We start from the raw sequence: 15,507 nt of genomic DNA, 5'->3' as shown, positions 1-15,507 counted from the left end.
GCTATTTTAATGGCAGTTGATCATATCCACTGTTTCAGGTCACCACAGGTTGGCTGGGAATGCATCCCCTGCCAATACGGTGGTCTTATGATTGTAACCTCAGGCATTTTGACACTTCTGGATCTGGTTTGTTTTTATTGTGTTTATTCATAACACTTAGAGATGAAGGAGAATAAGGAACATGTATCCTCTCCCAGCATGCCCCACACAAGAGATTTAATTGCCACTCTTGAACCTGGAGTAATTCTTGCTGCTGTGGCAGAGAATGGCCTTCCTCGGGAGTTCTTTTAAATTCTCTCATGCAGATTGGATATGAGTGAAACATACAGAGAGAACAAATTGCACCTGTCTCTGGCAACTGAAGAAATGTATGAGGCATGTGCAAGAATTCTGCATGCAAGAGTAAACAAAAACAATTGGGCAAAATGCAAGCTGGGTTCCTGTTAAAAAGTGATTATCATTTATATACAGTTCCTGTTGAGCCAGGTGGCTGCTCAGCAGAGGTTTTATAGTGCGATCTACCATTCCTATACTCAACTGACAGCATTACAGCTCAAAACAAATTAAGGTGCTGAAAACTGCTTACAAAGCAAGAAAAAAATGCTTGCCTTGATTTAAAATCGCCTTTAGGGGAGGGGGAGTCTTATATTTTAACGGTTCATTGACTGCTCAAATTATATGAAAGTATTCACCTCCTATATTGAAATAAGGCTAGTAAATATCACTTATAATGATGATTTGTTGTTATTCGTATATTTCTGCTCTCTATTTTTGATCGTTCAAGCCTGACAGGTTTTAATCTTATTAAAGTAATAAAAAAGTAAACCATATCAATCATAAAGTAACTATATTTCACACATTACTCAGCCCTGAATTGGGCTTGCTTCAAAGAACGCATGACCACTTGAGTACTCTTAAGGATCTTATGTATAGACTCAAAAAATAGCTAATGCGTTTGGGGGAGTAGGGATGAAAACATTTAAAAATATTCAATAAAATCTTAGAAAAACTGTTATCTCAAGTGTTGGGAAACCCTGACAAGGATAGGCATCTTTGAAGGCATTTTATTTATTTTTTTGCACAGGAAATGATATCATTTCTACACAAAAAATCTATAGAAAAAGAAACAAGCTGTTCTATACAGAAAATAACATGATTTGAAAACAGCACAGTGTTTCATGACTTTCTCACAGCAAGGAGAAAAAGGGAGAAATGAGAACCAAAAATTATGAAGATCTGTATATATTATAATAACAACTTTATTCTTATATCCTGCCACCATCTCCCTGAAGGGACTTGGGGCAGCTGGGTTTCTGGTCTTGTGTGGAACAGAATCCCAGAAGACAGCTGATAGTCATGTATTGAGAAGCTATCCAAGCCTGAAAACTGCAATTACCTGATTTTTCTTTATACTAGTTTATATAAACTGCTTTATGAGCTTCATATGAAAATTGGTATAAACATACTGATAACAAGCAGAAAAGGCATTGTTGGCTAGCAATGTTTCTGGAAAATACACATATATGATTGCAAAGACTGTTAAATTTGAGCGTTTTATTTTAGGTGTACACGTTTGATTAAATTATTTGTTTCTTCAAGAAAGACTGAGCATTTCCAACAAACTTCTCCTCAGGGCAGGGATGTCTTCAATTTTTTCTCAAAGTTAGTAGTAAGTTTCTCTTCCTCACCTTTATCTAGCCCTCCACCACAGCCATGTAACAGCCAGCAATAGATAATAGGTGCAATGAAGCAAGCAGTTCAGCAAGGAGGACTATGCCATTGACTGTCATGTCGGTGATGGATGAGGAGTCCCACTCAGGTGTCTCCTTGCCTTTTCTCAGTAGCACAGTCATGTAGTAGTCAGTAGAAGGGGAGGGAGGCGTGAAAACGGGGAAGATGGCCCATACATCAAAACCAGCAACAAATATTTCTCCATCCTCTCTCATTTGCTTGGTCACTAGTAAATGGGTGAGGTCAAGGAACATCTGTCATGCAAGAATCACCCTTAAACAGCTTTCATAGCTAGTGTCCAAAGGTGATGGGACACTCTGAGGGTTCCAAGATCACGGAAGATGACACTGTATTTTTTCTCCCAGTGTCAGTCCTCATCACTCATATGTCCCAGCCTTCTTGCTGGCCACCCCACGGCCATGTTAAAGGGACATAAAACAGGTCAGTCTGGGCCATGGGGCAAGTACAATCCTTCAGTCTATTTGAGAATATGGGGTAGTGGAAATGAGAAAGGGCTTTTAACAGAACTCTCCTTGTTTCCTCACATTCAAAAAGCCAGTTCTTCATCCTGCCTGCCCAGGTTTTAAATGTTATTTCTATGTTTAACGTACACATAAAACATCCAGTAGATCAGTAATCATCCTTGTCTGGTGTATCACCCATGCTTTTCTTTTATTAGAAGGATTTTGGTTGTAAACAGAGATCACAAATCATAGGTTCTACAGAAGGATACATAAAACTAATGCATCTGAACTACACTGAAAAGAGATCATAACCTTATTAACAAGATACTCTGTTTTCAATGGATTTCTCTAATGCATTTTCTATGTAAATTAAAGACTTTCCAATCCAAAGTGTTAGTTTTTCTTTTATGAAATGATCTTTTAGCAGGACTGCAGTGTTTACCTTTGCATATCAATGCACAGCCTGTGCACATTTCATTATAGAGCTCTGGAGATGTTTGTGGAAAAGCTTATACTGCTTTGGTAGCACTCAAATAGGATGAGGTAAATGGAATGAACAACAGGGAAAATAATCTTCTGTGACTGGTTCATAGTCAATTTATGTAGATCAAAGGTTGGGCACTATATTCGGTTTTGAGGTCAGATTTCTCCCTTAGGATTTTTCTGGGGCTGCTTAGACCATCCAAAATGAAGGATGGGGAATTGGAAGTGCCTAGAAGTTGATAGTCTTTCAGATTATTATTATTTAGCCAGAAGAAAAACTGCAATTTGGGAAGTCTCTTTCTGGGAGAAAAAAAAACAGAACTAACTAATGGACTCCTAAATATGAAAATGACCCTAAATTCAAAAAGATGAACCAATACAGTAAAATAGAGGAGGAAGTTATACTTTTGAACTACCATTTCTCAAATTCCCAACAGTGTCCATGATGGATGGGATGAATTTGGCAGCCCTTTGTGACTCAATTTTAGGTTATCTGGCAGACTATACAAAGCTACCTAGGTCTTGAGATATTCAGGAGGGACTCTTCTTTACTTCCATCACCATCACAAGCATAGTCAGAAAATATAAGAGCTTGCCTTCTTAGAGGCTGCCCCTAGAATCTGGAAGTTACAGGAAGGTTAGAATGGCCCCCACAACAGATGTCCTTCTGTTAATAGACAAAGGCCTTTTTATTCCAACAGGCTTTTAAAAAATAAAACAAAAGTTTTTAAAAGAATAGGCTGAGGAAGCAGAGTTATTTTAGATTGAACTGGTTGAATTGTTTTTAATCTTTTAATGATATTTCACTTTTATCGTTTTGAGTCCTAGTTTAGGCAATAATGCAACTCCATTTTAATGATAATCTTGTGTATGTTTTAGCTGTGTTGTTTTTTTAAAAAAATTAAGTCATGTTGACTCCCAATTTTGAGGGAATTGTGAGATATAAATACATCATCATCTCCACACCCTCTAAAGTGGTAACTTCTCCAAGTTTTGTGCAGCGGCAGTTAGGCTCTTGGAATGAAGGTGTGGCTCTAAAAAGCAAAATCTACATGCTCTTGATAGTTATATAGGTAGATCCTATTTAGATATCTATTGCTAAGTGGATGTAAATTCCATTGGCCATGCTACATGGGGATTCTAGGAACAATAGTCCAAGGACTAACTTCTCCAAGATCTACAAAGCCTTTTTAGATGGCTCCCTGCAGGAGCTGACTTTGGACAGCTTCTTACTAATGGGGGAGCCAAGATGTAAGAAACAGATGGCAAAAATACATGTGTGTCAGTTTAAACAAGAACTAGATGCATGGCTGAGAGTGCTGCTCACTGTTTTTCATTTATTCTGACTCAATCAATGAAGTTGAGTCTGGAACAAAGAAGGAGATAATGAGGAGCGATAGCTAGAGGTTTCCATGATAGGCACTCACTGTAGACTTCCTGCCTTTAACTAGTTATCCAAGGTTCTAGATCTTCTTCCCAAAATTGATCCAGCACTTTGGATCACTCCTATATAGTATAAACTGAAACCCCAGATGGATTCACTACTACATTAATAGGAAAGCTATCTGTCACTACTGAGAGTGAGGGTTCTTCTCGATAGGCCCTACATCCCAGGATCTGATCCCAGGCTTTCTGCTTTAAACTGGATTATATGTCTGCACTGCCAGATAATCTGGGATAAACAGAAAACCTAGGATCAGATCCTAGGATATAGGACCTGTCTGGAAAGGCCCTGAGAAATTCATACGGGAGAAGGAATAGTGGATATACTCACTGTAGCACATAGAAGAAAATCATTTTAGCAAGTGCATACAAGTTAAACATTTGAAATAGTACAGAACATATAGAGTCATGGTGCTTTGAGTTGCCTTTGTCATTGGTTAAGTAAGCCAGAGAGCTGCCAGGAGCATAGCATAGCTAAGGGAGTGAAATAACAGTGCTTGCTTTTCTGTCAAGTGCTTCAGGCTAACCTACTATATTCTGTTTTGGTCATACCTCATCTGGAGTACTGTATTCAGTTCATTTTGCAAAGACTATAGAAAAGTTGGAGCAGGTCCAGAGGAAAGAAGCAAAGATGATAACAGGTACAGAGAAACAATCACATGAGGAGAGGTTGAAGGAACTGGGTTTGTTCAGCTTGGAGAAGAAAAGACTGAGGGGGTGACGACTGAACTCTTTAACTACTTCAATGGCTGTCATGGAGAAGAAAAGGCAGGTCTGTTCTATGCTAATGGTTTGAAGTTATAGGAGAACAGAGTTTGATTAAATATTAGAAGCAACTTCTTTACAGTAAGAGCAATCTGGCAATGAAACAAATTTCATAGAAAGGTGGTAAAGTCTACTTTGGACAACTTCAGAAAGTGTGGCCTGCTGGGGATCCTTTAGCTAGAGAGCCTTCTCGGAGAAGGTAGATGCAATGTCCCCAAAGAAAACTTCCAATTCTGTGTTTCTATGATTTCATAATTCTGTAAGTTTTGCTTAGAGTGTATGTGCATGTGACCATATCTGCTTACTTTCACAAAGAAAAATTGTACTAAAGACATCTTCTACACATACTGAGCAAAACCATGTGAAAATCGATCTGGTGTCTTGCTCTCACAATGGGGGAGGAAATTACTTGAGGATGCTGGAGAATCCTGCCACATTGGTTTGATTCACTCTGGCTTGACCATAAATAAGACATTGGTCAAACTTCTCCATATAGCAACAAAGACAACTTTACGAAGGCAAAACTTGTTGCATATAGAGTCTGAAAACAGCAGCTACGTCCAGGAAGAACCAAACAGAAAGTACAAAGTAGATTCAGCAGCAGGAAGCTAATAACAGAGGTATAACAGATAAGAACTGAGCTTCAGCTCAATCTAGCATCACCTCTAACATCTAAAAGAGATGTGAGCCAGAGATTGACCATGTGTCAAATATCTAATTTGAAGGCAATAAATGAAAGATGAAGAGCACACATTAGCTAAAATGGAGGCAGAGGAAAGAAAATTATAAGAGAGGTACACATATGTGGAAAAGGAGAAGAGAAACAAGGAAATAAGTATGACTTGCAAGCTTAATGTTATACAAGAGAACTTTGACAAAGAAGAATTACAGCATACAACAAATGCAGCCTGACTAACAAACCAAAACAAAATCTGTAAATCCATGGAGGAAGCAAAGTCTGAAGCCATGAAAGAAATGGAAAAGATGCTTTTAAAGCAATGTTTCAAAGTGAGAAGTAGAAAAGGGCTTGCTGGAAATTGAAAAGCAGACAATCTCTGTGTTGGACTGTGATCTAAAACAATCACCGCAGAAAATATTTAAGTGGCTTAAGCAGAAAGATAAATTAAACAAGGATGTTGAAAACTTGACATTGAAATTAGAACAGGAAACAACAAAGTGCTGTCTCACATGAAATGACCTCAAATCTCAAACCCAGCATATCAATGCACTGAAAAAGACAGTGAAACAGCTAAAATGGGAGAAAAGAAAAGGAGAAGATGGATTTTATTTTGATATAAGTGTCATCCCCCTTGGATTCAATTCTTGTGATTCTTAACTTCAACCAGTCTGCTTCACAGCCTGTCTGTTGATGGTTCTTTCAAATGCCAGACACCCCCCCCCCCCCCGGTGCTGCCTACTTTGCAATTCCGTGTCAGTTTCCTTCTCATTTATATGACCAATTGATTCTTGCACTTTTAAAATGTATTATTTAGCTTTTATTTTTCATTTGCAAGATCAGTCACAATGCTAGTTATTCTCTCAAATGCTTCTTCAAAGGAAACAGTATCATTTCCTTCTTCAAAAGAAGAAACAAATAAGTTGTGGTGTTCATTTCATCAAGTTCTTATTTTCTTTAAGCAATAATGATTCGTGAAGAAAGAAGCTGCCAGTAGCTCTAGTTATGATGGCTCAGAATTACCTCTACTACCACAGGGTGAGAATAGAGGCTACGGAACAGAACTGGAAGAGTTCCACCTTTGACATCTTCATGGACACCATAAAGGAACTCCATGATTCCTATGTGAATAGAACTCTAGACCACATAGACTTTTGATCTGATCGAGCAGGGCACTTCTTCTGTCCTTCCAGTCCTATCATTCTTTTTCCTCTTCTACTTCTTTCATACTTCACATGCCAATGTTATTAGGCACAAAGATTGCAGACATGATTCTAGATCCAGATTTGATCTAGAACTGGGCACATTTCTGAATGATCAGTTGTTAACAGTGAAGCATATGCAACACGATGGTTGCTACTGGAAAGTAGGCATTATTGGGATCATAGGTTTGTTCACCATCTCAGTGCCATTTCACATTGCACAATTATAGTACTACATTTCAATTTAACTATCATGATAGGAATCTGGATCTGGAGGAGTAATTTGATTTTTTAAAATAAAAAATAAGGTTTTCAAATGAGGGTTGTCTCTCACTCCCACTGGTGCAGTTGGTGAGGACTCAGAGAGAGCAATTTCTGTGGAATCCTCTTCAAAGCCTGGCTCAGTTGGCCCCTTCTCTACTTTCTTTTCTGGTTGCTTTTCTGGTTGCTCCCCCCCCCCCCCCGGCACACAGAAGACTGGGCGACTTGGAAGGCGCTAAACAGACTGCTCTGGCACCACAAGATGGAGAGCCAACCTCAAGATATGGGGTTACAAAGTGGAATCCACAACATGCGAGTGTGGAGAAGAGCAAACCACAGACCACCTGCTGCAATGCAACCTGAGCCCTGCCACATGCACAATGGAGGACCTCCTTGCAGCAACACCAGAGGCACTCCAAGTGGCCATCTACTGGTCAAAGGACATTTAATCAACTACCAAGCTTGCAAACTCTGTTTTGTCTGTTTGTTAAAAAATTGTTAAAAATATAATACAATTGTCTGGTTGATACTGACATGATAAATAAATACTTTCTTTTAACGAGTTGGCAAATACCTTTCTATGCAAGCAAGCCTTCAGCTTTTACCTAGTTGGGATAGTGCAGTGGGTATGCCACTTCTTAACGTATAATATGTTTTAAGTATTTTTATTCCTACAAATTAATGTTTAAATGGAAGATGAATGTGTTTAAAATTTGTTTTGGGGTATTTTAGTTATATTGTTTTCACATTCATTGTATGCTGTTTTGAAATATAAATAGTATGAATAAACCAACAAAAATAAATGTATAGAACAATTTGATATGGAAATTTCTAGTTGGATAATCTGCATCAACTATTACATGTTCCTGCAGGTGTAATGGTAAGCAATCCATATCTGCCACACTAATGTTACTGTAAGAACTAGATAATTGGCTTTGGCTCCTTTTATACTTCTATTGAAAATCACAGTTCATTTCATAATAAATCTTTCAATTGACCATTTGTTTTTATAATAATCTGTGTTTACTGGAGTGTTGGTTTCTTCCACTTTAAAAATAAAAAGCCTCTTCTGCTGAAAAACAGGCACTTGTGAATTAAGAAGAAAAAAGACTAATTGGCCGGTTGTTTAAGATTTCTTTTCAAAAATCAATACAATTGGTAGTTGGTATTTACTGAGATTTGGTTCCTGGTGGCTGTTTAGAATATTGCTTTGAATGGTTGTTGAGGATGATTATATACTTCTGTTAAGATGTAAATTGCTTTAATAAAAAGACAAAGAAACAAACCCTGAGTGAGTGTTTGTATGTGTGCATAAGAACAAGCATATGAGTATAATAATTCTATGTTAATAGTTCCCTCAATCACAATAAACTCTGAAATCTTCAGGTGGTACAGATATGTATTGCTGGATATGGAACCAAGTAGAATGGTTAAGACAGCAGACAGGAAAAGAAATGTATTACCCAGGAGAGAAGACAACAGGTTTAGGGACAGTGACCAGTAAGTGGCTCAGCATACTAGTATAAAGACTAGGTTAGAGAGACAGAGACAGATAGGAGTTGAGTGCAGACTTGTTTAAATAAAGGTCCTTTTATTATAAATCCTGATTGATTCTTCATAGTATTTTTTTTTTCATGTCAGAAGCGACATGAGAAACTGCAAGTTGTTTCTGGTGTGAAAGAATTGGCTGTCTGCAAGGATGTTGTCCAGGGGCCACCCAGAGGTTTTTGATGTTTTACCATCCTTGTGGGAGGCTTCTCTCTTGTCCCTGCATGGGGAGTTGGAGTTGACAGAAGGAGCTCAACCCGCTCTCCCCAGGTTCGAACCACTGACCTATTGGTCAACAGTCCTGCCAGCACAATGGTTTAACCAATTGTAACTATAGCCATGTGAAACAAGACAAACCTAACAACCTAATGTCTTGGTCATTAAGTTACTAATACACTTATTATTCAAATTCTGCATTGATACTTTCACAGAATCACAGAATCATAGGATTGTAGAGTTGGAAGAGACCTTGTAGGCCAAGAAACATGAAAATCTCATTCAAAGCACCCCCGACAGATGGCCATCCAGCCTCTACTTATAAGCCTCCAAAGCAGGAGCCTCCACCACACTCCAGGGCAGAGAGTTCCACTGCTGAAGTGAACAGCTCTCACGGTCAGGAAATTCTTCCTAATGTTCAGGTGGAATCTCCTTTCCTGTAGTTTGAAGCCATTGTTTCATATCCTAGTCTCCAGGGCAGAAGAAAACAAGCTTGCTCCCTTCTCCCTATGACTTCCCCTCACATATTTATACATGGCACTCATCATGTTTCATCTCAGTCTTCTTTTCTGAAGGCTAAACATGCCCAGCGCTTTAAGCTGCTTCTCATAGGGCTTGTTCTCCAGACCCTTGATCATTTTCGTTGCCCTCCTCGGGACACATTCCAGCTTGTCAATATCTCCCTTCAATTGTGGTGCCCAGAATTGGACACAGTATTCCAGGTATGTTCTTTTCAAGGAAGAATAGAGGGGTAGCATGACTTCCCTGGATCTAGACACTAGACTCCTATTGATGCAGGCCAAAATCCCATTGGCTTTTTCAAACGCTGCATTACATTGTTGGCTCATTGTTGTCCACGAGGACTCCAAGATCTTTTTCACATATACTGCTGTCAAGCAAGGCATCCCCTCTTCTGTATCTTTGCATTTCATTTTTTCTGCCTAAGTGGAGTATCTTGCATTTGTCACTGTTGAACTTCATTTTGTTAGTTTTGGCCTATCTCTCTAATCTGTTAAGATCATTTTGAATTCTACTCCTGTCTTCTGGAGTATTGGCTATCCCTCCCAATTTGGTGTCATTGCAAACTTGATGATCATGACTTCTAAAATTTCACCAAAGTCATTAATAAAGGTCTTGAACAGAACCAGCCCCAGGATGGAACCCTGCGGCACTCCACTTGTCACTTTCATATATGCTGAGTCCAATGTAACATGTAGTTACCGATGTATGAAACGCCAAATAAAATGGGTCTTCCATATCAGAGGAACTTTTTTTTGTTCCACTACACAAACTGATCAAATAATTTGAAGTACTACAACTTTGGAACCCATTCAGAACCTGCCTGCCTCATCCTTCAGTGGAGCAGAACTGGTTTCAGTAACACCTCATAAGGGTTTTTTTTTTATCTAACAGAAGTTCTCAAGCACATCAGGTTATATGCTGAGTCTACTGAGAAGCCTTTAGTCCTTGTAACCCGAATCATCAGCACATGCTAAATGTGGACATCTTAGGGATACTCCTAGATTTCTTCACAGCTATCCAGAATGGGGGAAGTATTCTGAGATATGCAAAACATTTGGCTTTAACTCTATGGATATGAATAACTATGAGTATTTCTTCTAGCATCACAAGACCTACAGATTCCAAGAGCTGTTGAAAACTAAATGCTACTGGGTGATTATGCAGATATTGCAGGAGTAGTTAACAGAGTCCGATCCATGCCACACTGTAGTTGTGACAAGAAAAAGGCTTCACTTGCCTACGGTTTAATTCTGAAGTTGTTACTCTTCTGTGAGAACGACTCAGCAATTCAATTAATTAATTAAAATATTATAATTGGATAAATGGGAACTCTTTTGCTTAGCAGATTTATATTTGTTTGCTTTTTAAATACATTAAAATAGGAAACAGTACTTCTTCCTATGAGAAGAAAGAGAATTCTTTTATAAGACAATGCCTCCCTGCTGGGCACAGCTGTTCATCTTCTAAAAGCACAGTATTTTTCCCCTAGTCTATTTTATCCCCATATTAATGCAAACATCAGCCCCATTGTATGCAGTAAAGCGTACTTACAGGTACATGTGCATAGAACTGCAATCTTAATACATCAATTTATCAACAGTTCATACTGAATAGTAATTGCGGTACGTGTGTGTGAGAGTCAATTGTGTGGGGGTCAGGGACCAATTTTTCAATCCCTTAGGATTCCCCCAGACTAAATGCACAAAAATACCTTCTATGCTTCCCCTTTAAAACAATGATTCAAAGTGAAATAATTTTGTGTTGTCAAAGGCTTTCACCTTCTCTTCTGCAGGTTAAACATGCCCAGTTCTTTAAGACACATCTCATACAACATGGTCTCCAGACCTTTGATAATTTTAGTTGCCCTCCTCTTGTCCATATCTGATTTGAACTGTGGTGCTCAGAATTGAACACAGTTTTCCAGGTGAAGTCTAACCAAAATGGAATACAAAGGGCACCATGACTTCCCTTGATCTTGATGCAGCCCAAAACCCCATTGGCTTTTTTAGCTGCTGCATCACACTGTTGGCTCATGTTGAACTAGTTGTCCACGAAGACTCCAAAATCTTTCTCACATGGACTGTTGTCCAGTGAGGCCCCACCCATCCTATATCTTTGCATTTCAATCTTTCTGCCTAAGTGTAGTATCTTACATTTGTCCTTGTTAAAGTTAATTTTGTTAGTTTTGGTACAGCTCTCTAATCTGTTAAGGTCAATTTGAATTCTGATCTTATCCCCTGGAGTATTAGCAAGCCCTCCTAAGTTGATGTCATCTGCAAACTTGATAAGCATGCCCTCTAAACCTTCATCCAAGTCATTAATAAAGATGTTGAACAGAACTGGGCCCAAGACCGAACCCTGTGGTACTCCACTTGTCACTTCTTTCCAGAATGAAGAGGAATGATTGCTGAACACCCTTCAGGTTTGGTTGCTTTACCAATTACAGATCCACCTATTAGTAGAATTGCCTAGCCTAATTTTCTTGTAAGAAGATCGTGAGGGACTTTGTCGATATCCACAGCATTCCCTTCATCTACCAAGCTTATAACTCTATAAAAAAAGAGATAAGATTAGTCTGGCATGACTTGTTCTTGAGAAATCCATGTTGACTTTTAGTAATCACAGCATTCCTTTCTAAGTGATTGCAGACTGCCTCCTAATTATCTCCTCCAAAATCTTTCCTGTAATGATGTCAGGCTGACTGGATGGTAATTGTTTGTGTTTTTTTTTTCTTCTTGAAGATAGGGGCAACATTTGCCCTCCTCCAGTCTGCCGGAACTTCTTCTGTTCTCCAAGAATTCTCAAGGATTATCACCAGTGGTAATTATGTTAAAGGGATGGAAGATGAAACAACAGTTCATAAAACTGGAAACAGCCTTATATGAAAAAATACTCTTATGTTTGTTTCTGTGAGATTATTATTCCAACCACAAAAGGCTAAGTAGGAAAGGTCCACAGACCAGGAAGAGTAAAAACATAAAGAAAACATGAAATATAAATTGCTCTTAGCATACCCTTTCACCCGGTGGGCCAGGCGGTCCATCGTTGCCAGCAGTGCCCTGAAAAATATCAATTTATTCAGAGATTACATGTATGCTTCCATGAGAAGAAAATGTCCCAGTAAAACTGACACTGGAACAGATTCTAAGATTCTGTCAAATTACCTTTGGACCAGGTTTTCCAGTTGGGCCTCTTGGACCTCTTGATCCACGTGGCCCCTGTTGAGCAATAGAAGACATGTGTCTGATTATGATTAGTATTCATTGCATTTACTGAGCACTACATGCATAAACAAACTACCATTCAATTGATATGGAAATCATTATGATAACATTAAAAGAGTGATGGGCAGAAATGAACAATACATACTGTTGGTCCTCGCTGTCCCCTCGGGCCTGGTTTGCCATGCAAGCCCTGGAACAGAAAGTTCATTCAAATTAATTATAGCATCTGGGTGTGCTGCTTCAAAAGCCTTCTAGGATCAAAAGCTATATGCTATATCTGACTACCTGCTTTGCATTCAAGTTTTGATAAATAGCTTATTCAAATACTGATCACTTTTTTTTTGAAAATGCAGAACTACTTCTTGTATGGAAAATGTAAAGAGTTCTCATTTCGTGGCTGTTTCTGAAAGGTTCATAAGGGAGCAAGCTGCAGTTAGAGAAGATAGAGATAAACACAGTTTAATATTTCTCTCTGCAAATTATCCATCCAGACAATTGTCCATTCCCTATTATTTCTTGCTAAGATCAGAAATTAGCATGGCAAGAAGAAGAAAGAGAACAATGGCACTCCCTTCTCACATAACTCTTCTCTCCTTTCAAATGTGTTCATTGCAACTGAGAGTGCAAGCCAATATGTGTAGAGGAGAGCCTTTCCCAACCTGATCTCCGTCACATGAAGAACTGTGTTGGCCCTTCTGTGATATGGCTTTTAATAACTCATCTCATTATATTTGCAAAAAATGTACTGCATCTGCACAATTTGTATTGGTAACATTATAATAATAATAATAATAATAATAATAATAATAATAATAATAATAATAATAATAAACTTTATTATACCCCGCTACCATCTCCCCAAGGAACTCGGTGCGGCTTACATGAGGCTGAGCCCATGTAAAAGCAATAAGAAAACAATCAATGCAACAGTTAAAATAAATCTCATAAACAAAAGTAAACAATAAACAATAACAATAACAACAAGCATTTAAAACCTATGGCTGGGCCAAATGTAATCATTCAAAAAATTTTAAAATAATAAATAATAATAATAAATAATAATAATAGTGGGCATGAACAAGGTAGGATAATTTAAATGTGTCCAATTTCTCCTTAGCATTGTAAAACTCTGCCTTCTTACCCAATTTTCTGAGCTTTGGGATTTGCTCTCTCAGCTCAAAATATGCTCCCTGTTGTTCATTTTAAAGCCTAGTGCTCTAGACACATGGGTTAATCCCACTATCGAAACTGAAACTAAATTTCATTATGCCTAAAATCAAACCCCATTATTTTCAAATCAGCAACATTATGAAACTTGCCAATTTTTTTCCTGTCCTGCTATTCCTTTGATAATAATAATGACATGGCAAGAAATTTACCTTTCAGATCTCCAGTGGTTTTTGGGTTTTATGTTAGCGGGAAAGTATATATGCCCTAGGTTTATTTGTTACATTTACATCCTACCTTCTTCACTAAGCAGGATCCAAGGCAACTTCATTTGAGTCCAAAATTGAAAGGCATTATCCACAGTGCTGAACTCTGCCCGAAACAGAATCAGCATGTTGGAGAGCTCCACTCAAGTCCATGCTAACACCCAAAGCAGATTCACTATCTCACTGCCCTAGCCTTTGGAAGAATCTCTTCCATAAGCACCACTGCAATGAATGGGAGATACCAGAACACTGTATTGTCCTTCATTTCAATAAGGTGCCCACAGGAAAACTGTGCTTGAAGTTATTCTTCTGAAGATTGGCTGAGAGCTACTTGAAACAGCTATGTGGAGGAAGTTCATCTCAGCTCCCAGTGAGATGGGCATCTGTTTCAAAGCACTTCTTCAGTATAATCCAGTCATGCTCTCCCCATTTTCCTCACTTTAGCCTCTTTCAATCAAGACTGTAATTGTAAATCCACACAGCAAGAAAGACAGGCTATTTAAGATCACAAACTCTTCTGGTACAAGAAAGAAGAGTTGGAGAGGAGCTTATTTAGAATCTCAAGAAATGGAAATGATAGCTGACAATTACAAGTTTAAAAAGCCAATTTTAACTCCTCTGAATAGATGATACAAAGTAATGCCATATACTTTTTAAAAAAAAATCACAATGTCTTAGGGACAAACTAGAGGTGGGAAGTAAAGAAATGCTCTTGCCCTCAATGAGAAAAGAGGTCTCAACATGTAAGGATACCATCTAGTGGACATAGTCACCTTATATGAAGCAAGATGGTTTTCTGTCTGATGTCTGAGACTTTTCTACCAAAACAAAATTTGTACAACTCCTACCCTTTTGGTGTTTTACAAAAATGCTTTGTGTCTTGCTCAAACAAATATCACTCCACAAGTTTATTTTCATAAAAAAATAATTTACTTTGTATAAAGAAGTAGGTTGAGGGGAGTCCAAAAATACAAGCAAGCCAAAAGTTCTTGAAGGGAAGGATGCAGAAATAACTAATTTGGAAGAACTGGCTGACACAATGAAATTCAATACAAGAGGAAAGAAGGTGTTTTGGAGAAAGTGTACTAAAGATCAATGGCACCCAGGTTAGAGAGGAGATGGGGCCTTGGGAAGAGAAAATATCTAAGAGAGAAAAGATGGAGAATGTGAGCTTCTGTGCAGAGGACTGAAGCAGCTGAAGGAATAAATAATGTAACCAAGATTAATGTGAACTATATACTCGGGACAATGTCTTCTTTTCAGGTTATGTTGGCTTGCATGAATTATGCCCATAAGAGATGGACTGGGTAGGAAACTCTAGGTGAGATACAAGGGTTTCAATTAGATTAGAGATAATATGTTGGTGAGTCACCCTAAAGGGCTGAGAATGGCGGTTAATAAATGCATCAAATAAATAAATAAATAAATAATCAATGAAGCATATTTGCTTTAGAATAATGAAATATCTGTATAAGGATGCCTCTGGCTATACTAAAAATAATTTGTTAGTAGATATATGTATTCCATAGATTTTAAATT

At 38.2% G+C, this 15,507-nt stretch overlaps 1 protein-coding gene across 1 annotated transcript in view; it reads right to left on the bottom strand.

The window, feature by feature from the left end:
* Nucleotides 1-15,507, bottom strand: part of COL11A1 (collagen type XI alpha 1 chain) — a 299,114-nt gene that overhangs the window by 102,824 nt on the left and 180,783 nt on the right. Inside the window, exons 33-35 of the mRNA XM_060774023.2 lie at nt 12,681-12,725; nt 12,476-12,529; nt 12,326-12,370 (exon numbers count right to left, since the gene is read on the bottom strand). Coding sequence (XP_060630006.2) covers nt 12,326-12,370; nt 12,476-12,529; nt 12,681-12,725 — 144 coding nt within the window. The remainder of the gene's footprint in view (nt 1-12,325; nt 12,371-12,475; nt 12,530-12,680; nt 12,726-15,507) is intronic.

The sequence above is a fragment of the Anolis sagrei genome, chromosome 4 (assembly GCF_037176765.1).
Source record: "Anolis sagrei isolate rAnoSag1 chromosome 4, rAnoSag1.mat, whole genome shotgun sequence".
NCBI classification, from domain to species: domain Eukaryota; kingdom Metazoa; phylum Chordata; class Lepidosauria; order Squamata; family Dactyloidae; genus Anolis; species Anolis sagrei.
This window is presented reverse-complemented; position numbering and strand designations above follow the sequence as displayed.